The sequence below is a fragment of the Bos mutus genome, chromosome 11 (genome assembly GCF_027580195.1).
Source record: "Bos mutus isolate GX-2022 chromosome 11, NWIPB_WYAK_1.1, whole genome shotgun sequence".
Classification (NCBI taxonomy): Eukaryota; Metazoa; Chordata; class Mammalia; order Artiodactyla; family Bovidae; genus Bos; species Bos mutus.
Window position 1 is genome coordinate 56,530,903 of NC_091627.1, and position 25,446 is coordinate 56,556,348.

At 41.2% G+C, this 25,446-nt stretch overlaps 1 protein-coding gene across 3 annotated transcripts in view; it reads left to right on the top strand.

Annotated features, from left to right (window-relative positions):
- The window catches only part of DNAH6 (dynein axonemal heavy chain 6), a 271,508-nt gene that overhangs the window by 159,130 nt on the left and 86,932 nt on the right, over positions 1-25,446 (top strand). For all 3 annotated transcript variants that reach the window (XM_070379404.1, XM_070379405.1, XM_070379406.1), the window contains exons 45-52: positions 492-646; positions 9,890-10,121; positions 13,844-13,996; positions 15,737-15,877; positions 20,074-20,316; positions 21,607-21,774; positions 22,417-22,652; positions 24,212-24,473. In XM_070379404.1, the coding sequence (XP_070235505.1) occupies positions 492-646; positions 9,890-10,121; positions 13,844-13,996; positions 15,737-15,877; positions 20,074-20,316; positions 21,607-21,774; positions 22,417-22,652; positions 24,212-24,473 (1,590 nt within the window). The remainder of the gene's footprint in view (positions 1-491; positions 647-9,889; positions 10,122-13,843; positions 13,997-15,736; positions 15,878-20,073; positions 20,317-21,606; positions 21,775-22,416; positions 22,653-24,211; positions 24,474-25,446) is intronic.

Here is a 25,446-nt window from a genome sequence, read left to right on the forward strand (position 1 = left end):
TGAGAGAGAAGTGAGAAAATTTTTTAAATCATTTCTGAACTTTTGTGTGAATTTTATTGCAAAGATCATTTGAAATTCCAGTGTCTCACTTGAAGCTGCTGCTGCTAAGTCACTTCAGTCCTGTCTGACTCTGTGCGACCCCAGAGACGGCAGTCCACCAGGCTCCCCCGTCCCTGGGATTCTCCAGGCAAGAACACTGGAGTGGGTTGCCATTTCCTCCTCCAATGCATGAAAGGGAAAAGTGAAAGTGAAGTCACTCAGTTGTATCTGACTCTTAACGAAGAGGTTGAATTAAATTAATTTTTCAGTTAACCATGAATATCTGAGTTACTTTAATCCCATTTCCTTCATTTTACAGCCCTGCTAGCATATATAAGCAAATGATTAAATAGAAATAGAAATAATGACCCCTCCTAAGGTTATGTTTATTATATATGTTTATACATCAGAACTGATCCAACTTGGTTCTTATCCAATAAATCGTCTTCTAGTTTGGAGCAGATAGATCTGACCGGATTTATGATGACATGCCTGATATGGAGAAAATCGCAAATGTTCTACAGGACTACCTTGATGATTATAACCTTATAAACCCCAAAGAAGTAAAGCTGGTGTTCTTCCAGGATGCTATAGAGCATGTTTCAAGGTAAAGTGCCATCAAGTACCCAATAATGCATTGATCTATTTTCTTTTATATTAAAAGGTAAGGATTAAGTTATACAAACTCTTAAAATTGACTGCTAGATGGACAAAGGTCTATTACCAAATCTTGCTATAACTTAAAAGTTATTTTTGATATCTTTAAAATATGTATGGCATGAACTTTGTATGCAATCTCGAAAGTCATTATTTTTGCAAAATATTAATAGATTGCTTTTGTTTTGAAAATGTCCTGTCTCATTACAAAATAATTTTTAAAATCTAAATGTGGTTTACAGAAATATACAGAGTAGCCAGACTGATTTAACATGCATGCCTAAAGAAATAGGAGATTTTGCTTTGTTTGTAGCAAAACAAGTCAAATGCAAGGACCGTAGATTCCATCTGCTTATGAGTCTGACTCATACCCACTGCAGGTATCCTGTGAGGGCCATCCCTGATGTCTAGGTATCGAGTCTGAATATCTGCAGTCCTTGGGGCACACACAACTTTTTGAAGTGGCTCTTGTCCTATTGAACAATTCTGAAATTGTAAAAATGTGTTAAAAATGTTAAAATGACAAGGTTATACTGTATAGCACAGGGACTTATATTCAACATCCTGTGACAAACCATAATGGAAAATGATATATAGGTGTGTGTATAACTGAGTCACTTTGCTCTACAGAAGAAATAAACACAAAATTGTCAATCAACTGTACCTCAGTAAAAAAAAATTTTAAGTGTTGGAATGACCCTTCAAAGGTAAGTTAAGATCTGCTCCCCGTAACTTCTGATACTCCATCTTCTGATACCAATGGCACTGAGTGTGACTATAAACCATGATATGGAATATCTCATTTAACTTCGGTAACACTTATCTGTGGCTCAATATCATGATCTTTCTAAATATAAGGCTCAGAGAATGTTCCAATGGTCTGATGCTATATAATAATCCACTGTAATACTTAGTAGCTTCATTTTTTTCATGGGTCCCAGCCATTCTTCCCTGGGATCTCTCACACAATTGCAGTCAGACTCCGCCTAGAACACTCTGCCTCCATGTGGACTCCACTGTCTCTGCATGAGCATCATGAGAGTGTTGGGACTTCTTACATGGTAACTCAGGGCTCCAAAGGCTTGTGCCCCAAAAGACTACCAGGCTGAAGGCAAATGGCCTTTCACAACACAGCCTTGGGAGTTACTCAGCATTGCTTCTGCCATACTTTATCAGGCCGAAGATTCATACTGATTCACAAGACAGGATCAGAGACTCTACCTGTTTGTAGAGTCAAAGCAAGTAGAATCAGGAACATTACTGCAGCCAGTTTTGGATAATACTGTGTGTCACAGAGAGGTTAAGTCCATTGTCCCACGCCCTCTTGCTGGTGAGTGGCAGGCTGAGGATCATAAGCAGTGCTTCAGGTTTCCCAGGTGGTTCAGTGGAAGAGAACCTGCCTGCCAGTGCAGGAGGAGGGTTGGGAAGATCCCCTGAAGAAGGAAATGGCAACTGGCAAGAAGGAAATGGCCCACTCCAGTATTCTTGCCTGGAGAATTCCATGGACAGAGGAGCCTGGCCAGCTTTAGTACATGGGGTGCAAAGAGTCAGACACAATTTAGTGACTGAGCAACAACAGCCTCTAGCTGGCCAGTGATAGGCTACAGGAATTGTAACCAGTGCGTAGATTCTAGCTTCACTGGTAGATGCCTCGGCCCAAAATGGATCCACTCTTTTTCATAACAGTTCCTCCAAATACTTGAAAATCATTACCAAGCTCCTCTTAGCTTCACTTTCTCCAGGCACAATTATGCCAGACTTTTCACTGTTTCCTACTAGCAATTATTTCCAGTCTTCAACATACTGAGCCCTTTATCATTTTTCAATGTTTCACTTAACATGTGATACCCAGATTTGATGTAGCATTCTGTGGAATAAGCTGTGCAAAATGTGTGTGAGGGCAAGATTTCCCATAGGCTACTACCATGGAAGACAACAATTGCTTTGTTTGTTTCCCTCGTCAACTATATTTTAGTATTGGACCGTATTAAGATTGACAAATCTCCAGAATTTTTTTTCTATAACCATAAGCAAGCCAAGTCTTTTGTGCTTCCCATACTTCTGCTATTTAATTAACTCTAATTCAAAGATTCATGTTCATCACAGCTCAAGGGTTGTAAAACACAATAGTTTATCATTGGGTTGTCAAGATACCACTTGCTTCCCATCTGCCCCCTGCCAAAATACCCACACGCTTTCTCCTAACAACTTTTATTCCCATGGCTCAGGCAATTCCTAAGCCTGAAAGAAAATAAACTAACAGCAGAATCCTGGTCTGAGAAACTTCCTAAAGAATAGACCAGATGATAGGAAAAGTCGGTTTAATTATATTTATAACCTCTCTTACTTTCATGAATGGGAATCACCAGGCTACTTAAAGTTTGCTTAAATTATTACAGAAGGAAATTAAAAACCATTTGTAGAATGGGGGAGATTTGGTTTTCTGACAGAAAGGACTGCCAAGTGAATAACGATGTAGATGTTTTCTCTAGAGAGGACTGGTAGTTAGGAATTAGAGGAAATAAGAGCCTTCAAACACCTACTGATTAGCAATGAACAGGGCTTCCATGGTGGGAAGCAGTTTGGGGGCAAATACCAAATTTTCAGTTATATAACAGATAGTACATTTCCATTTGTTAACATTCTAGGCTTTTGTTGCATTGAATAACTGAATAAAAGCTTTCTCAACTCAGAAAAAATTAGAACTGACTTCAGAGCCTGTGCTTTCAAAGAGCAGTTTGCATCAGACAATTTATACGTTCAGTCAGTTCAGTTCAGTCGCTCAGTCGTATCCAACTCTTTGAGACCCCATGAATTACAGCACGCCAGGCCTCCCTGTCCATCACCAACTCCCGGAGTTGGTCCATCACCAACTCAAACTCACGTCCATCGAGTCAGTGATGCCATCCAGCCATCTCATCCTCTGTCGTCCCCTTCTCCTCCTGGCCCCAATCCCTCCCAGCATCAGAGTCTTTTCCAATGAGTCAACTCTTTGCATGAGGTGGCCAAAGTACTGGAGTTTCAGCTTTAGCATCACTCCTTCCAAAGAACACCCAGGATCCATCTCCTTTAGAATGGACTGGTTGGATCTCCTTGTAGTCCAAGGGACTCTCAAGAGTCTTGTCCAACACCACAGTTCAAAAGCCTCAATTCTTCAGCGCTCAGCTTTCTTCACAGTCCAACTCTCACATCTATACGTGACTACTGGAAAAACCATAGCCTTGACTAGACGGACCTTTGCTGGCAAAGTAATGTCTCTGCTTTTGAATATGCTATCTAGCTTGGTCATAACTTTCCTTCCAAGGAGTAAGCATCTTTTAATTTCATGGCTGCAGTCACCATCTGCAGTGATTTTGGAGCCCCAAAAAATAAAGTCTGACACTGTTTCCACTGTTTCCCCATCTATTTGCCATGAAGTGATGGGACCAGATGCCATGATCTTAGTTTTCTCAGTGTTGAGCTTTAAGCCAACTTTTTTACTCTCCTCTTTCATTTTCATCAAGAGGCTTTTTAGTTCCTCTTCACTTTCTGCCATAAGGGTGATGTCATCTGCATATCTGAGGTTATTGATATTTCTCCCAGCAATCTTGATTCCAGCTTGTGCTTCTTCCAGCCCAGCGTTTCTCATGATGTACTCTGTATATAAGTTAAATAAGCAGGGTGACAATATACAGCCTTGATGTACTCCTTTTCCTATTTGGAACCAATCTGTTGTTCCATGTCCAGTTTGAGCTGTTACTTCCTGACCTGTATACAGGTTTCTCAAGAGGCAGTTACACGCCCCCAAAGTTGTCATCATACTCCAAGGATGGTCAAATGGATCTCTATAAAGCCATTAACAGGACTTCCCTGGCAGTCCAGTATGCTTAAGACTCCAGGCATCCACTGCAGGGAGCATAAGTTTGATTCCTGGTCTGGGAACTAAGATTCCTAATGCTGTGTGTCATGGCCAAAAAAAAATTTTAAGTAATAATAAAATTAAACAACTAATTAGGAAATGTATCTCTTGCCTCTACAGTAGAGAAAATGTAATTTTGGAAGATTCTCAGTGGAGGGAGGTTTTTATCCATTGATATGTAAGTTGACAGAAAAAAATAACACTAAGAAGCAGATGGACAAGTCATTTGTTTTCTCAATCTCAAATGGAAGTAACAAATTACTATAATGTAAAGGAAAAAAGGAAAGAGTAACATAAATGATGCAAGATATTAATAATATTCAATATTTATCCACTGTAGCACCCTGATGCATTATGGGGAAAAAATAACAAAACATTGGGACACATCCATTGAACCCTCAATTTTATACTCTCAGAGGTAACTGAGGAAATATAAGCAAACAGATGATCTAACGTGTCTTCTGTTAGATGTATGTTGTGACAGAGATATAGCAATGGAGATTGTACCTGTGGGTCTTAGTTGCTTTGGGGGAGGAATTAGCAAAGGATCTGTCAACTGGAAAAAAAAAAAAACAACACTGTGAGAGTTGCAAATTAAGTTTTATCTAGGGAAAAATGAGGACTGTAGCCCACAGACAGCCTCTCAGATAACTCCAAGGAACTGCTCCAGAGAGGTAGGGGAAAGTCAGTATGTACGTGATTTTAGTGAAGGGGGATACATGCAGTCAGGCGCACATTTTGACAGAAGGCTGCTGCTAGTCACAAGGAGCAGATGTCTCCTTTAATGATTTTAGTGCTCTTCTAGATATGAGAAGATATAAGAAATTGAGTTCATAAAATCTCCTGAAAATGGACATCTAAGCCCTGTCCTACCAGTTTTTCCCAGAGCACAGAGTGTAGTGGGAATTCCTGACTGTAGTGGGAATTTCTAATAATATACTTTCACAGCCTTGAGAAATTCCACAGAAATAGCACCTGGAAAAACAGCATATATCAAGAAACTGTGTTAATGATTGTCTTTCATGTTTTTCTTAAGAATAATCTCCTTGTTACAAACCCCAAGGCCAGACCCAGAAGGGAGTATGACTGCGAGCATGGACCTTGGAACACTGGGTCAGCATTAGGCATGAACACTGCCTACGCACTTGCTGATTGCTCCTGAGACTATCCTAGAAGGGAACGACCTGGGGTATAAACAAGGAGATCTGGACTATGTCGAGGTAGTGTCTTGGGAAAGATAGAGCAAAGAAAGTTTTGTAGTCTGTAATTAGAAATAAAAGCTGGACTCACGGTGGACTCTCAACCTCAGTACAATAGAGGCTGCAGGTCCCCTGACGCATTGCACCAGATTTTGTGTTCTGTTTTCATTCTCGTCGCTCGCTCGCGGACCTTTAGGGCAACACCTGATGTCCACCCTGAACTCCTTTCAGGGTGTGCTGAAGGCCAGCAATTGCAGTGACGAGTGACTCCATTATTGTAGAACCAGATGGCAAGCGTCAGTTTTAGCTGGCAGTTCCTAAGGAAAGGAGCCACGCCTTTTTTTTTTTTTTTTGGTAAATAACCAGATGGTAAATATTTTAGGCTCTGCTATAGTCCCTGTCACACCTACTCAACTCTGCCATTATAACTAGCATGAGAATGTCCATAAAGCATTATTTATCAAAAAAATCACAAAACAAAATGTGGTGTAGACTTTAAGTCCATCTTTGCAAACACACACATACAAGTCAACAGACATAAATTTGTTTATGAAGCACTTACTATAAGCCATGAAATTAAAAGAGGCTTGCTCCGTGGAAGAAAAGCTATGGCCAACCTAGACAGCATGTTAAAAAGCAGAAACATCACTTTGCCAACAAAGGTCCGTACAGTCAAAGCTATGATTCTTCCAGTAGTCATGTACAGACGTGAGAGCTGGACCACAAGGAACGCTGAGTGCCAAAGAACTGGTGCTTTCAAACTGTGATGCTGGAGAAGACTCTTGGGAGTCCCTTGGACAGCAGGGAGATCAAACCAGTCAGTCCTAAAGGAAATCAACCCTGAATGTTCATTGGGAGGACTGATGCTGAAGCTCCAGTACTTTGGCCACCTGATGTGAAGAACCAACTCATTTGAAAAGACCCTAATGCTGGGAACAACTGAGGGCAGGAGGAAAACGGGGTGACAGAGAAGGAGATGGTTTGATGGCATTATCGACTCAAAGGACATGAATTTGTGCAAACTCCGGGAGATGGTGAAGGATAGGGAAGCCTGGCATGCTGCAGTTCATGGGGTCAAAAAAAGTCGGACATGACTTAGCAACTGAACAACAACACACTACTGCCATGGAGAACAGGACAGCATCCAGACCCTCATGATGGAGTGTACATGTGGTAAAGGGTTAGCAGTGTTTTTTTTCCTATCGGTTACAATGATCATATTTTACTTTCTTAATTAAAAAAGTAATAAAGCCATTATCCTTCTCAAATATTTGAACCTTTTTTTTTAGTTATAAACATTATGAATTAGAAATAGATAAAGAAGATGGATAGAAAGATGCTTTCCTTAAAAAAGCAGAGATTGAGAGGGAGAAATTAAACCTTTTACATTTCTCTCATGATTTCCTGGGCTTTCCCCAATAGCTCAGCGGTAAAGAATCTACCAGCAATGCAGGAGACTCAGGCTCGATCCCTGGGTCAGGAAGATTGCCTGGAGGAGGAAATAGCAACTCACTCCATTATTCTTGCCTGGAGAATCCCATGGACAGAGGAGCCTGGTGGGCTACAGTCCACAGGATCACCAAGAGTCAGACAAGACTAAACGCACAACAACATTTCATGATTTTTCTAGTTTCTCATGACCCAGTTGGGGCTTCCCTGGTGGCTCAGATGGTAAAGAATCTGCCTGCAATGAAGGAGACCTGGGTTCAATCCCTAGGTTGGGAAGATCCCCTGGAAAATGGAATGGCAAACCACTCCAGTATTCTTGCCTAGAGAATCCCATGGACAGAGGAGCCTAGCAAACTATAGTCCAATGTGAGATTTTCAATGATAATTTTTCAAAGAAAATTTTTACATTTGCAACTTCTTTTTAAGGAGAGTTTACTGACCTTTTAAAATATTTATTTCATTTATCGGGCTCTATCAGGTCTTAGTTATGGCTTGTGGGCTCTCTCGTTGTGTACAGTTAGTTGCTTCTCAGCCTGTGGGATCTTAGTTTCCCCTGCTGCTGCTGCTGCTGCTGCTGCTGCTAAGTCGCCAGGGGTCAAACCTGTGTCCCCTGCATTGCAAGGCAGATTCTCAACCACTGGACCATCAGGGAAGTCCCTACATTTTTATCTTAACAGCAGTGAACTTGACTCTCATACAAACTGCTCACTTTTATACTGACATCCTTTCCCCTTTCTTGAGTGTTTGAATTTTATTCATGCTTTTCTATATACCTCAAGGAACCTTTTAGGATAGGTTTGCAGGTGGTTTATTCTCTGAGAAATAACATGATAGTTTTCCCTCTTAACCACTGTGGAATGGCATCTTGTAAAAGAGATTCTTGAGGCCAGCCTATAATTATTTGACCCCTTAGGAGTAATCTAGTATATCTATTTTTTAGATCCCTACACATTTTTAGTTATGTCTAAAATGTAGATTTCTATTTCATATATTGATTCATGTATGCATGCTAAGTCAAAAGTATTACTCACTCAGTCATGGTAGACCCTATCCTGTGGACTGTAGCCCACCAGGCTCCTTTGTCCATGGGATTCTCCAGGCAAGAATACTGGAGTGGGTAGCCATTCCCTTCTCTAGCGGATCTTCCAAAACCAGGGATCAAACCTGGATCTTTTGCATTGCAGACAGATTCTTTACAGTCTGAAACACCAGGGAAACCCCCTTGGGAGTAGTCTATTATATCTACATTTTAGATGCTCGCAAAATTATGTCTAATATAGATATATAGATTTCTATTTCATATATGCATGCCTACATCCATTCACCTACACACACACACACACACACACACAGAGTTTATTTTATATTTATATCTCTCTTAGAAAACATTGTGTTTTGCTTCTCTTCTTTGACTTTTTTTCCTGACCCTCAGTAACTTCCTCAGATCAATGGGTTCAACCCTGAGGTTTTTTTCTTTTATTTCAACTCTGTCCCTTCGTTTCTTCTACAATTCCTATAGTGTGGTCTCTGTGATTCCATTTGTTTCTCCTAGATTTGTCATCCTTATATTCCATTTTCTCTCATCATTTTTAATATCATTTTTTTTATTTGAGTTCTGGGTAAATGTCTTGAGTTTGTCTTCTACTCTACCCACTCAGTTTTTCATTGTATCCTATTTTCAAGACCCATCTTCCACTAATGTTTTCACTTTGGTAGTCAGGTTTTCCATCTTCAATCAGTTTTTCCTAAACTTGGATTTTTCCCCCCATTTCTGAGTGCTCACTCCAGTATCATGATGGCATTTAAAAAAATCTTTATTGTTAACATGAATCAGAAATTGTACATAGTAAATCCACTTCAGATTGTTCCTGTTGATCTTTTCTTGAGCTGCAGTCTCTTTTCTTATGTTCAGTGATTTTTCTGCTTTCTCACCCTTAGAAAAAAAGACCTGCTTGCCAATATAATGATTAATGTAAGTCGTGGCCTAAATCAGCATTCCTGATAGACCCTTCACACTTTAAAGGGAGAAGAGATTTTTTTTTATTGGAATATAATTGCTTTACAATGTTGTGTTCATTTCTGCTGTACGATGAAGGGAATCAGCTATATGTATTCACATATCCTCTCCCCCTTGAACCTCCCTCCAACCCACCCCTCTAGGTCATCACAGAGTACCAAGCTGAGCTCCCTATGCTATACAATAGCTTCCCACTAGGTTAACTGTTTCACATATGGTAGTGTATATATGCCAATCCTAATCTCCTAATTCATCCCACCCTCCCCTTCTCTGCCTTTGTCTACGTGTCTGTTCTCTCCGTCTACATTTCTATTCCTGCCCTGCAAATGGGTTCATCTGTACCATTTTTTTTATTCCACATGTATGTATTTAATATAGTATATTTGTTTTTCTCAATTTTCATGACCAAGGTCAACAGCCTGTAGGAAATGGACGAGAGATAGCTATAAGGAAACCCCCAGGGTTTTTCTCCCAACCATGAACCTCAGACATACCCTGTTCTTTCCTGTGGCCTTTGGCTGGGGAATAACCCTCCAGCATCCACTAGCCTTCCACTCTGGGGTGGGAGCTCAGTGCAGAAGCCACATTTGTACCCCATAACTAAACCTTTTTCTGCTTTGTCTCCCACAGGATCGCTCGCATGATTCGTCAGGAGAGAGGCAACGCCCTGCTGGTTGGAGTGGGAGGCACAGGAAAGCAGTCTCTTACAAGGCTCGCAGCTCATATATGTGGTTATAGATGTTTGCAGATTGAGTTGAGCCGGGGGTATAATTATGACAGTTTTCATGAGGACCTGAGGAAGCTGTACAAACTGGCTGGTGTAGAAGACAGGAATATGGTTTTCCTCTTCACAGACACCCAGGTACCTATTTAAATAACCAAAGAGCAAGAACAGGAAAGGGAAAGGCTACCCTCTCCAGTGTTCTGGCCTAGAGAATTCCAGGGACTGTATAGTCCATGGGGTCACAAAGAGTTGGACACGACTGAGTGACTTTCACACAAAAACAAGAACAGGAAAAGGACGCTTGTTATAATCGCATGTGTCCTTCGAATAGCTTGTATGAATGATGTAGTTCAGGGAATCTTTCCATCTAATAACAGAGTTCTTGGACCCTATAAAATACTACTTCTTTTAACAACTATTACTTCCACCTTTAAATTCTACATAAGAAAATGTAATCAGAGGTTAAGAGCATTAAGAAGGGACTTAACTTGGAGAGGAAGGACATAGACAGCAGAAGGTGATAAACTATTTCTGTGGAGGCAAATATAAAAAAGTAATTCCCTAAGTGAGATCAATTAGAGACATATGCTTTACTCAAGAAAAGGGAAAAATAATGGCTATATTTTAGTTAAATTAACTTTAAAGTAGGATTACATCCATGTCTACCACAACCAATTTAACTGATTTTGAATTTATTCTCTAATAAAGTGGCTCAACTGCTAAAGAATCCACCTGCAATGTGGAAGACCTGGGTTTGATTCCTGGGTTGGGAAGATCCCCTGGAGAAGGGAAGGGCTACCCACTCCAGTATTCTGGCCTAGAGAATTCCATGGACTGTATAGTCCATGGGGTTACAGAGTCAGACACAACTGAGCGACTTTCACTTCACTTCACTTCATTTTCTACATTGATTACACTTGGGTATTTTAATATCAGGGAAAATAAATAACTAATAAGGACTTACTGTATAGCACAGGGAACTCTACTCAATACTCTATAATGGCCTATATGGGAAAAGAATCTAAAAAAAGAGTAGATAAGTATATGTATAACTGATTCACTTTGTTTTACATCTGAAACTAACACAACATTTTAAATCAACTATACTCCAATAAAAATTTTTAATACATATATATAAATTTTTTAATTAAAATTTTCTAATAACAGAAATCAGCCAAAGAATAAATGATAAATCTTACACATAAATATTTTAACTTCATTTTAGTTTCCCAAACACTGTAAACATGACTAAGTATGATCACAAAATGGGAAAAATATTTTTAATATATGTTACACGCAGTGAGCTTGTATCTGAGTTTGTAAACACCTTTTACAAATGAGAATTGAATATGTGGCCACCACCAGCTCCCCACTGGGCCCTGGGAGCTGCACGTGGAGGCACTGCTGGGGACGTCAGTGAGCCTTGCCACCTCTGCGAACGTTCCACAGTGTTCGCAGAGTGCACATGCAGTTGATCCTGTGGATCCCAGTAGCCAGAGTGGAAGAGACATGACCTTCACATACCACATGCCCCCACATTTGATGCCCTGCCTCCTAGACCTGGAGTCTAACACCCCAGTGTGCCCCAAGCTACAGGTAAAAGTCTCCCCTTACTAAAATCATCCCATGAAATCTGAAAGAAGTGATTGCTTCTTCGAATGCACTGACACTACTTAAGTCTATAGGGATTGCGAAGAATCGGGGGAATGTAACTCCACAATAAACCTCCTATAACTGGCCCCAAGAAATGGAGATCCACAAGTTGGCCCACAAAGAATTCAAAATAATCATTCTAAAGATTCTCTGAGAGTCACAAGAGAACACAGATAAACAATTTCATGACATCAGGAAAATAATGCAAGAACAAAGTGACAGCAAGTGACATCACCAAGATGGCCATATAGCTCAGTCCCCACTTTGCTCCGCCCCACAAGAACAACTAACAGTTATTCATGGATAAGACATGGAGAAAGTCCTAGAACATGAGGGTGAAGCTGAAGCATACCCCTGTGCCACAGAAACTGAGACAGACCATGTTAGAAGGATAAGAGGAGCAGTTACACACTGACCACACTGCCCTACCCCCAGGCCATCACAGCACCACATTAAGAGGTCTCTCCCGAGCCTACCAGTTCCTCCAGTGGAAAGAAAGAGGCCAGGATGGACATCCTGCTCCCCAATGTTCTGGGCCACACTGGGGTTTCACTCCAGTCTCAAATCACAGAGATGGTGAGAGACTCTGCAGCACTTGACCCCTAGGAATCCAGTTGTGTTATAGAAGGCCTGAGGATATAATAGCCAGGACTCTGATCATGACAGACCAAGTTCTTACCCTCAGCACCCAAGTAGTGGTCCAAGCCAGCAGCTTTACTCATCTGCAGAGTCAGTCTGACCAAGGAGCTCAGCAGATGCAGATCTGCCTGATTCGAAGTCCTCAAAGGAAGTGCCTTGCCAGCCCTGGAGCCTGGTCAGGCCCCCCACTCACCCAGGCAGGGGAACTGAGTCACACCCTGCTCTCTGCTGAGTGTAGCTCTTGGCCCTTCCCAGCCAAAGAACCTGACCAGAACACCTGGAAAACTGTGTAGCCCAGCAGTGCTTAGGAGAGTCTGGCAGGAAGAGCAGATCACCCACACAGCAAAGCCAGTGACCCACTCAGCCAGGCAGGATGGCTAGAGTCAAGACCACAGACATCCTTGCACATGAAGCCAGTTATTCCACTCTGCCACGACAGGAAAGCTAATTCCTAGCCCCACCTACTGCTAAGTATAGTACCCAGTTCTGATAGTCTAGGAAACCTGATCAGAGAACCCAGGCAATCACTAAGTTCATCCTATAATCAGCAAGTTCATCCTTGCTCATTCAAAACCAAGCCGGAAGTCCTGTCCAACTGTTCTCAGCCAGTAGCATCACCCATGACCTCAGAGCTCAGGCATTGTCCTCACCCCAAAATAGACACTGATAGCAAGTCCCACCTGCTCAAAGACGTTACCAGTTGACATGTCCAGAAACGCAAACTGAGCTGACTGGCCAAGAACAATCTCTGCCGAAGTGAACCAGTAAAATCTGGAAGGGGACATCGTTTACTCTTCTTCTGGAATTTTATCTCATTCCTGGAAATGGCAATCCACTCCAGTATTTCTGCCTGGAGAATCCCATGACTAAAGGAGCCTCGTGGGCTACAGCCCATGGGGTCACAAAGAGTCAGACAGGACTGAGCTTCTAACACTTTCACTTTTCTTTTATTTGCAACATACTCTTCTGTTGCCTCATTTTGCCTAATTCTGTTTTTATTTCTATGCACTAAGTAGGTCATTCTCATTCATCATTGCTCTGTAAATAGTTGTAATTTTGGTGTCCCCGTGGGAGGAGGTGAGCTCAGGGTTATCCTGCTTTAACATCTTGGCTAATTCCCAAGATTGTTGTAGTTGTTCAGTTGCCAAGTTGTGTCTGACTTTTGCAACCCCATGAACTACAGCATGCCAGGCTTCCCTGTCCTTCACTCTCTCCTGGAGTTTACTCAGATTCATGTCCATAGAGTCAGTGCCATCCAACCATCTCATTCTCTGTCGCCCCCTTCTCCTCCTGCCCTCAATCTTTCCCAGCATCATGGTTTTTTTCCAATGAATCAGCTCTTGGCATCAGATGGCCAAAGTATTGGAGCTTCAGCATCAGTTCTTCCAGTAAATACTCAGGGTTGATTTCCTTTAGTATTGACTGGTTTGATCCCCCAAGGTTATCTTCTTTTAAAGATAAAATTAACTCAGTGTGAATTTTAGGTCCTATATTTGCTTTATAATGTATAGGAAGTAAATGTAGAATGGTTGACTAACTTATAATGACCACTCTGCTTTCTTCTACAGATTGTAGTGGAAGAGTTTCTAGAAGATATAAATAACATTCTGAACTCAGGTGAAGTGCCTAATTTATTTGAAAAGGATGAACTGGAGCAGGTTTTAGCAGCCACCAGACCAAGAGCAAAAGAAGTAGGAATTTCCGAGGGAAATAGAGATGAGGTAGGACGTGTCAAAATGGTAATAAGATTTTGGAAAAGAAAAAGTTGTCTCAGCCTTTTTCCAGTCATCCACAAACCCTTTTAAGCAGTCCATGGATAGAATTTTTTCAACGTAATTTGTTTTTAATCCTATGTACTTTATTTCCTACATTTAAAGCATTGGTTCATGAGACTTCCAGAGATGATTAGGGAAAGCACAAAACAGAATCCCTACTACCTACAGAGGGTCATGCTGCTGCTGCTGCTAAGTCGCTTCAGTCGTAGCCAACTCTGTGTGACCCCAGAGACGGAAGCCCACCAGGCTCCCCCGTCCCTGGGATTCTCCAGGCAAGAACACTGGAGTGGGTTGCCATTTCCTTCTCCAATGCATGAAAGTGAAAAGTGAAGGTGAAGTCACTCTGTTGTGTCCGACTCCTAGTGACCCCATGGACTGCAGCCTATCAGGCTCCTCCGTCCATGGGATTTGCCAGGCAAGAGTACTGGAGTGGGTTGCCATTGCCTTCTCCACAGAGGGTCATAGTCCTATTTAAACTGGAAAACTTCTCTTATCCTTCTTTAATACAAGTTTATTTCACACACCCCCAGTGCCCTGCCTGAGGAGTTCAGTGCTTTTGACTCCGTGTCCTGTCAGCAAGAGGCTTCCCAGGTGACTCAGTGGTAAAGAATCCTCCTGAAAATGCAGCAGACACACGTTCAATCCCTGGGTCCATCATGAAGATCCCCTAGAGAAGGAAATGGCAACCCACTGCAGTATTCTTGACTGGGAATTCTCATGGGCAGAGAAGCTTGGCAGGCTATAGTCCATGGGGTCGAAAAAAGAATTGCACATGACTTCACAACTAAACAACAATAGCCTATCAGCAGAATAATGAAATGCATTCTCTTTCTCTCTCTTACACACACACGCACAAAACACAGCTGCGGTCCACTCTCATTTCTCCAACATTGTGCTAGATTCTCTAAGCCACTGTTTGTCTATCCCAGGTCTTTCTCTTCTTTCTGCATCTTATCTTTTTTGGCCACTCTTTCTCATATTGTCTCTTCTGTGTCCTTTCATGAGAATTCCCTCCACTGCTAGGTCAGGACTTATGGGCACAGACAACTATTATAAGCAGAAGTGGCTTTAACATTGGAAGGGCTAAACAAAGGGATGCCATGCTGAATTCCTTGGAATGATTATGAAATGACACTGTAGAAGTCAACAGTCAGGGACACTGCTGTGTCTGCCACAGTCATTCTGCTGAGCCAGGAAGCCTCTACCCCAGAATGCTCCTGCTTCAGCTCCCAAGCCGTGTGTCCCCCACCATGTTGGGAGCCGCTGAAGTAAGGAGCCACATCCAGGGATAGTGACAGGAGGCCCATGCCATTTCTGCTGGGCTCTGCACCTGCAAAAATACTCGCCCTGCCCCGTGTCTCTCTCTCCCAGTGGTCTTCTACCTCAAAGCAAAATTTTGTATGAACACACCTCTCCACTTTATTCAAGGGGTCTCTCAAATCCACTGATGAAGAGTGCTCATCTCACATCCCACACCCAACTTGCAACAGAGTCTGAAAATTTTCATTTAATCTTTTGAGTCTGCATGAGAAGAAGGGACTTGGAATGGGATGTTAAAACAATTCACGCATCCACTCCACAAACTTTTTAAATTTGGTATTGGTAGAGTCAGATGCATTAGCCAGCACTTCTTTTCATCATGGGTTCAGCCTTATTCTAAATTGAAAGTATCTTTCTTTTTGTCAGGTGTTTCAGTATTTCATCAGCAGAGTCCGTCAGAAGCTGCACATTGTGCTCTGCATGAGCCCCGTTGGGGAGGCCTTCCGGTCCCGATGCCGGATGTTTCCATCCCTTGTAAACTGCTGCACCATTGACTGGTTTGTCCAGGTCAGTAACATCACAACATATCTCTTTAAGAAGTTGGACTTGCTTGACTTTAATTTTTTTTTTATTAAAGTGTAATTGATTTACAGTGTTTCAGGTGTAGAGCAAAGTGATTCAGTTACATATATATTCAGTTGTACATATGTACACATATATATATATTGGATTATTTTCCATTTAGGTTATTACAAAATATTGAATACAATTCCCTGTGCTATACAGTAGGTCCTTGTTGTTTACCTGTTTTATATATGTGAAAGTCTTAGTCACTCAATGGTGTCCAACTCTACAACCCCATGGACTGTAGCCCACCAGACTCCTTTGTCCATGCTGTTCTCCAGGCAAGAACACTGGAGTGGGTGGCCATTGCCTTCTCCAGGAGATCCTCCCAACCCAGGGATTGAACCCCAGTCTCTTGCTTTAAGGGAAGATTCTCTACCATCTGCTGCTGCTGCTGCTAAGTCGCTTCAGTCGTGTTCGACTCTGTGCGACCCCATAGATGGCAGCCCACCATCTGAGCCACCTATATATAATTGTATGCATATGTTAATCCCAAATTCTCAATTTACCCCTGCGCCCACCTCTCCCATTTAGTAACCACAAGTTTGTTTACTACGTCTGTGAGTCTGTTTCTGTTGTAAGTTCATTTGTATCATTTTTTTAGATTCCACATATAAGTGATATCATATGATATTTGTCTTTCTCTGTCCAACTTCACTCAGTATGATAATCTCTAGGTCCATCCATGCTGCTTTTAAATGGCAATGTTTCATTCTGTTTTATAGCTGATTAGTATTCCATTGTATATATGTGCATATGTGTGTGTATATATGTGTATATCACATCTTCTTTATCCATTTATCTGTATATGGACAATTAGGCCACTTCCATGTCCTGGCTATTGTAAATAGTACTGCTGTGAACATTGGGGGCCGTGTATCTTTTCGAATTAGAGTTTTTATCTTTTTCAGGTATGTGTCTGAAGTTGCTTGATTTTAAAAAGGTAACACCCTGTCCACTAAGAACTCAAGGGTACTTACATTAGCTTCAAAACCCACTGGAAATTTACTCACATACAAGTGTTGACAATGACAATCATTAAACAAACACAAATAGAATTTATAAAGAAGAGGAAACTATTAAATTTGTCAATGTAGAGGTTATCAGTGATCTTGACAAGAGTTATTTCAATGGAGTGATGGGGGAGATGATGCTGTGAAAGTGCTGCACTTAATATGCCAGCAAATATGGAAAACTCAGTAGTGGCCACAGGACTGGAAAAGGTCAGTTTTCATTCCAATCCCAAGGAAAGGCAATGCCAAAGAATGCTCAAACTACCGCACAATTGCACTCATCTCACACACTAGTAAAGTAATGCTCAAAATTCTCCAAGCCAGGCTTCAGCAATATGTGAAGTGTGAACTTCCAGATGTTCAAGCTGGTTTTAGAGAAGGCAGGGGAACAAGAGATCAAATTGCCAACATCCGCTGGATCATCGAAAAAGCGAGAGAGTTCCAGAGAAACATCTATTTCTACTTTACTGACTATGCCAAAGCCTTTGACTGTGTGGATCACAATAAAATGTGGAAAATTCTGAAAGAGATGGGAATACCAGACCACCTGACCTGCCTCTTGAGAAACCTGTGTGACATGGAACAACAGACTAGTTCCAAATAGGAAAACGAGTGCATCAAGGCTGTATTTGTCACCCTGCTTATTTAACTTATATGCAGAGTACATCATGAGAAACGCTGGGCTGGAGGAAGCACAAGTTGGAATCAAGATTGCGGGGAGAAATCGATAACCTCAGATATGCAGATGACACCACCCTTATGGCAGAAAGTGAAGAAGAACTAAAGAGCCTCTTGATGAAAGTGAAAGAGGAGACTCAGAAAGTTGGCTTAAAGCTCAACATTCAGAAAACTAAGATCATGGTATCTGGTCCTAGCACTTCATGGCAGATAGATGGGGAAACAGTGGAAACAATGGCTGACTTTATTTTTCTGGGCTCCAAAATCACTGCAGATGGTGATTGCAGCCATGAAATTAAAAGACACATACTCCTTGGAAGGAAAGTTATGACCAACCTTTAATATGACAGCATATTAAAAAGCAGAGACATTACTTTGCCAACAAAGGTACATCTAGTTAAGGCTATGGTTTTTCCAGTGGTCATGTATGGATGAGAGTTGGACTATAAAGAAAGCTGAGCACCGAAGAATTGATGCTTTTGAACTGTGGTGCTGAAGAAGACTCTTGAGAGTCCCTTGGACTGCAGGAAGATCCAACCAGTCCATTCTAAAGGAGATCAGTCCTGGGTGTTCACTGGAAGGACTGATGTTGAAGCTGAAACTCCAATACTTTGGCCACCTGATGCGAAGAGCTGACTCATTGGAAAAGACCCTGATACTGGGAAAGATTGAGGGCAGGAGGAGAAGGGGACGACAGAGGATGAGATGGTTGGATGGCATCATCGACTCAATGGACATGGGTTTAGGTGGACTCCGGGAGTTGGTGATGGACAGGGAGGCCTGGTGTGCTGCGGTTCATGGGGTTGCAAAGAGTCAGACATGACTGAGTGACTGAACTGAACTGATGGGGGAGAAGCTTCAAGAGAGAAGAAGGAAGAGGAATCAGAGACAAACCTTTCAAGGAGTTTTGCCCCAAAGGAGTACCAAGAGATGGGTAATAGCCAGAGGGGTATGTGAGGTCAAGAGAGAAGTATTTTTAAGTGGGGAACACAAGCAATGCACGTGTGCTGATGAAAATGATTCAGAAAACAGAATTATATTGATGGTGCAGCAGACAGAGTTAGGCATTGCTGGACCAATGTGACTGAATAGGCAAGAAGAGATGGGACGGAGTTCCCAGTGAAGGAGCTGACCTGGGCAGGGAGCATGCACAGCTCACCCCAGAGCATAAAATGCAGGTAGAGGGGAAGACAGGGTGGAAGCTCACTGAAGTTCTATTTGCATTGCTTCTATTTTTTTAATGATGTAGGGAGCAAAGTCATGAATGGTAAAGAAGAGAGAGGAAGTGTTAGCAGTCTTAGGAAGTAACATAGGGTGTGAAATACTCAGAGGAATCAGAAGTGATGGGTGAGACAACACAGAAGTTTTTCCAGGCTGCACTAAGAACTCGCTTGAGCTAGTTGTCATGAATTGACAATGAGACCAGTTAGCACAGCTATGGGTTTTTCTCTAGCTGTGCTAGCTGCATGATTGTAGACATGGGGTAACAGAGAGTTGCATTTGACTGATGTTCAGTTGAGCTCAAAGAGTTAGGAGAGGAGCAAATGAGTTGAGATGAACAGGACAGTGATTATACCAAGTTCAAATTGTATAATAGGCAGAGTGAGGACATGAGATCCTTGTAATGTATGTGATTTTAGTTATGAAATTAAAAACAGCCACATTTATTCATTCAACCTAGACATTCATTCAATCAACCTAGACAGCATATTAAAAAGCAGAGATATTACTTTGCCAACAAAGGTCTGTCTAGTCAAAGCTTTGGTTTTTCCAGTAGTCACATATGGATGTGAGAGTTGGACTATATAGAAAGCTGAGCACTGAAGAATTGATGCTTTTGAACTGTGGTATTGGAGAAAACTCTTGAGAATCCCCTGGGCTGCAAGGAGATCCAACTAGTCCATCCTAAAGGAAACCAGTCCTGAATATTCATTGGAAGGACTGATGCTGAAGCTGAAGCTCCAGTACTTTGACCACCTGATTTGAAGAACTGACTCATTTGAAAAGACCCTGATGCTGGGAAAGATTAAAGGTGGGAGAAGAAGGGGATGACAGATGAGATTATTGGATGGCATCACTGACTCAATGGACATGAGTTTGAGTAAGCTCTGGGAGTTGGTGATAGACAAGGATACCTGGCATGCTGCAGTCCATGGGGGTCACAAAGAGTCGGACACAACTGAGCGACTGAACTGACTAACTTATTCATTCAACCAACAGTAGTTATTGAGTAACTTCTATGTAGCAGACACTGTGCAAATGCAGACCCAGACCCCTGTCTAATGAACACAGCCATCAGTTCATGAAACATCATGGACACAAGTAGGAGTTACAGTGAAGGGGGGCCAAGGTGAGGAAGAATTGCAGAGAAATGCATTTTTCTTAATAGTTAAACCGTGCATTATGGAAATGAACAACTGACTTTCCAAATCATATCTTTATTTACAGTGGCCCAGAGAAGCACTTCTTTCTGTATCAAAGACGTTTTTCTCAAATGTTGATGCCGTAAATGAAGAACTGAGAGAAAAGCTTTCCCTCATGTGTGTGAATGTCCACCTGAGTGTCTCCAATATGGCAGAACGCTATTACACAGAGCTCCGGAGAAGGTACTACACAACACCCACCTCCTACTTGGAACTCATCAATCTCTACCTGTCTATGCTGACTGAAAAGAGGAAGCAGTTGGTTTCTGTAAGTTTAGTATTATTAATTTAAAAAAAATTTTTTTTTTTTGCTTGATCTCAAAACCTTTACCAGAATGTGTGGAAGATCTATGTGCCGTCTTGCCTGTTGGACATCTCTCCATCCTAACATGCCCTTGACAACCTACAATATGACCAAAAAGTATATTGTGTTGATCATCTAGAGGCCTTGCCCTTATTTAATATTTTGTCTTCTATCATTTACATAAGTGTCCTTGACTCAGGGATGTGATATGGACATTGTAACAGAATTAAAGTTAAGCCCATATCTAGCCACCTCTGCAGTGTTTAGTAAGAAGGAAAACTTTTGGTTTAGTAATGGAGATGGGAGTTTGGTTGTCTTACCTATCAGTGGTTCCCATTCAGAGCAAGGACTCTGGTGTCAGGCAGACCAGGTAGCACCTCATTTCTGACTCTTTCTTCCTGAACAACTTGGAGAAGGTTTTGTAACTACTCCAATCTTAGTACAAAATAAGGTTTTTAAAAATCTGTATCTACCTCTTGGATTGTGGTAGAATTTAAATAAGATACTGTTTGTGAAGTATTGGAATATGATCTGATACAAATAAGTGCTCAAAATAGTGACTGCTTACTACATCGTCATCATTGTAATCATCATTAAGCTATTAACATGACCTAAAATTTTCAACATTTTAAATAACAAAAATGAAATCATTTATCATTTAGATATTTTAAGTGTTTTTCAATGGATATTACCTGGTAAATGTATGCCTAGTAAAATAATGTGACATATTTTTGAAACCAGCCTATTTGAACCACCTTTTCTGTCTCATCCTCAAAAAAGTTATTCCCAGGTGGCTTATTTACCATATACTGCCCTTTGATTCTAGTCAAGGGTTTCCTACCCCTGTGGACACATCAGCAACCAGAGATAAGTATCTGGGACACTGTTTGTCTCCAGTGGCCTCAGCCCTGCTGGTCCATCCTAAGGGAACAAGCTCCCAGAGATGTGAACTCCAGGAATTTCTATCTGAATTTGTCCTTAATTCATTCACCATGCTACCAAGCTACCACAGGAGCTAAAAATAATACAGTGTGATCCCTCAGTGATGCCCTACTCCCGTGGCCAGGGGACAGGGATCCAAACCCACTGTGGTGAACTTCAGGGCCATGTGTTCCTGTACGTTCAGTGTTAAGTATTACAAACCGATTCACTAATTCTGCCAATGCAAAATTCTAGTGCATAAATCAGATAGAGATACCAATAAACTCATAGTTTGTAATACTCAACATAATAGTTATTTTCTTTGTCGTGTAGGCACGTGAACGGGTGAAGAATGGTCTCACCAAGCTATTAGAAACAAATGTACTAGTAGATAAAATGAAATTAGATCTTTCAGCTTTAGAACCTGTCCTTTTAACAAAATCACAAGATGTTGAAGCCCTGATGGACAAACTGGCGGTGGATCAAGAAAATGCGGATCAGGTATGCAGCATCACCTGAGGGTGGGTGAGGACGCTTTGACTGCCAGCTGACCCCTTACGTACAATGATAAAGAATGGACTTTTTAGATGTGTTATTAAATTTAATTTCAATATGTTGTTAAAACAATGAACTGGTAGATCAGTTTAGCCATGCTTTTAATCCTGGCTCTCTCCCTGATAATCAGGAAATGCAATGAATGGGACAGAGAAAGTTGTAAGAAAAGTACAAGCTACAAATATAAAGCATCCAATCTTCTCCCAAGAATGAATTAGTTATTCGTTCTTATAACTCTTATCTCCATTATTTTATCATCATGCCATGAGATGGACAAAGAAGAGTGTAAAATGCAGTATACCTAATCTTTCATCATTGGTCTGATTCAAGAGTAAATATAACTCACTATTATTTGCCTTATTTTGTTTTTTTTTTTACTTTTTAAACTTTTTATTTTGTTCTGGGGTATACATATACATATATCCATTCTCCCCCAAACCCACCTTCCATTCAGGCTGCCACATAACATTGAACAGAGTTCCATGTGCTATACAATAGGTCCTTATCGGTTATCCATTATTCACTTTGTTTTTAAACATTGAAATTCACATACTGAGATCACTTGAGCAGTCATGTTTCAATGATTAGGTCCGTAGCATTGTGCAAGAAGATGAAGCGATAGCAAAAGTGAAAGCCGAAGAGACCCAAGCCATAGCTGACGATGCTCAGCGAGATCTTGAAGAAGCGCTCCCTGCCCTCGATGCTGCTAACAAAGCGTTGGATTCCTTAGATAAAGCAGATATATCTGAAATCAGAGTTTTCACAAAGCCCCCAGATATGGTCATGACCGTGATGGAAGCCATCTCCATTCTCTTGAATGCCAAGTGAGTGCCTCACAATCACCCAATACAAAATGCCTGGTGGAATTTCTTTGCTTTTTTCCTTCATTCTCATTTACATGTTTTCATTCTTTTGTTCACCCTCTCATTGATTCAATCAGTCATCCAACAAATTGATTGATACTTTAATAGTATTTTTTTAATTAATTAATTTATTTTTATTTTTGGCTACTTGGTCTTCATTGCTACGCGGGCTTTCTCTAGCTGCGGTGAGCAGGGGCTGCTGTCCAGCTCGGTTATAGTATGCCGGCTTCTCGTTGTGGTGGCTTCTCTTGGTGCACAGCACGGTCTCTAGAGCAGGCAGACTTCAGTAGTTGTGGTGCTCGATCTTAGCTGGCCCATGGAACATCATGGAATTTGCCCAGACCAAGTCCCCTTCATTGCCAGGCAGATTTCCAACCACTGTACCACCAGGGAAGTCCCAATAGTATTTTTTTTTTAATTATAAGTGACACACAAATGGTACATCACTAAACACCTATCTTTATAGCTTCTTTAGATTATCTTCGATTTTCTCTCTTGCTTAGAAATAACAATAGTAATAGTAGCAGTAAAACAAAACTCATTTGGGGTGGAAATTAACACAAATGTCATTCTACAAATTTTGCAAGTCAGTTAGATACAAACAAAGTGAGTTTTTATAACTATAGCTCAACCAGTAAATGGGGCTTCCCTGGTGGCTCAGATAGCCTGCAATGCAGGAAACCCACGTTTGATCCCTGGGCCAGGAAGATCCCTTGGAGGAGGAAATGGCAACCTACTCCAGTATATACTTGCCTGGAGAATTCCATGGACGGAGGAGCCTGGTGGGCTACAGTCCATGGGGTCGCAAAGAGTCATACACAACTGAGCACCTAACACTTTCAACCAGTAAATAAGAACATTTTCGGAAAAATCATTGTAAATATTAAAAAGAAAAAACAGGCTATACACACTATGAAAGTAAATAGCATAAATATATGCCTAGAAAACAAAAGTAGTAAGTCATGGTGCTCTTAAAGCCTAGCAAAATGCTTTCAGTAAATTGTGTTGTATTTCCTTTATAATAGGAAGAGAGCAAGTTAAATTGTTACATAACTAATGACATAGACAGTTGACGTTGTTGTTGTTCAGTCATTAAGTAGTGTCCAACTCTTTGCAACCCCATGGACTGCAGCATGCCAGGCTTCTGTGTCCTTCACTATCTCCCAGAGTTTGCTCAAACTCAAGTCCACTGAGTTGGTGATGCCATCCAACCATCTCATCCTGTCATCCCCTTCTCCTCTTGCTCTCAGTCTTTCCCAGCATGAACTGGCTCTTTGCATCAGGTGGCTAAAGTATTGGAGCTTCAGCATTAGTCTTTCCAATGAATATTGAAGCTTGATTTCCTTTAGGGTTGACTGGTTTGATCTCCTTGCAGTCCAATTCCATGAAATCATGCATAATTGACATATAGTCTTTTTTTAATCTGTAGAATAATATCTTAATGTTCTCAAAGGAATACATTTCTTTGTTGTCACATTCCTTTATTGCAATGCTATTAACTTACCATTTGTGTCTTTTAGACCTGACTGGCCAACAGCAAAGCAACTTCTTGGTGACTCTAACTTCCTAAGAAGACTTTTAGAATATGATAAGGAAAATATTAAGCCTCAAATCTTGGCAAAACTTCAAAAATATATTAATAATCCTGATTTTGTGCCTGAAAAAGTTGAGAAAGTGTCCAAAGCATGTAAATCCATGTGCATGTGGGTAAGAGCCATGGATTTGTATTCCCGAGTTGTCAAAGAAGTCGAGCCAAAGAGACAGAAACTCCGTGCTGCACAGGTATATTGTCTGTGTTGTGATATCTTATAGAATCAATGACCATGATCATCATTCAAGCTTCTTTTGTGGTACCACTGAGACCCTATGCAATACAGACAGTAACCATGCTCTTGAAGATTATTTTTCGTTTTCACAAAAGTGTTAGTTGCTCAGTTGTGTCTGACTCTTTGTGATCTCACGGACTCTAGCCCACCAGGCTCCTCTGTCCATGGAATTCTCCAGGCAAGAATACTGGAGTAGGTCGCCATTCCCTTCTTTAGGGGATCTTCTCAACTGAAGCAGTTGAACCTGGGCTCCTGCATTGCAGGCAGATTCTTTACTATCTGAGCCATCAGGGAAGCCCAGAATAGCTAGTAGAGATTGTTATTTCATGTTCCCAATGCTGTGGGCCCGGTTTGATCCCTGATTAGGGAACCAGATCTCACATGCTGCAATTGAGAGTTTATATGCCGCAACTAAAGATCCCACATGCCACAACTATGACCCCGCATAGCCAAATAAAAAGTAAACATTAAAAAAAAAAAAAAAGATTCAAACATGAACAAGTGTGGCTGTGTTTCAATATAACTTTATTTATGGTCATTGAAATTCAAATTTCATACAATTATCGTGTGTTATGAAATATTATCCCTTTGATTTTTTTTCCCCTAACCATTTAAAACTGTAACCACACAAAAATAGGTAGCAGGCTGGATTTGGCCTGCAAGCCATAGTTGCAGACCTCTGCTCTAGAGAACTAGTTAGGAAAGATTAGTTTTCACTATTGCATGAATATTTCATTTGTTTTATCATTTTTTAAATACTTATTTATTTTTAGCTGTACTGAGTCATCATTGCTGTTCAGGCCTTTTCTCTAGCTGCGGTGAGCAGGGTCTACTCTCTCAGTGCACAGCTTCTCACTGCAGTGGCTTCTCTTGTCGTGAAGCATGGGCTCTAGGGCTCGTGGTGCTCAGTAGTCGCAGCACATGGGCTC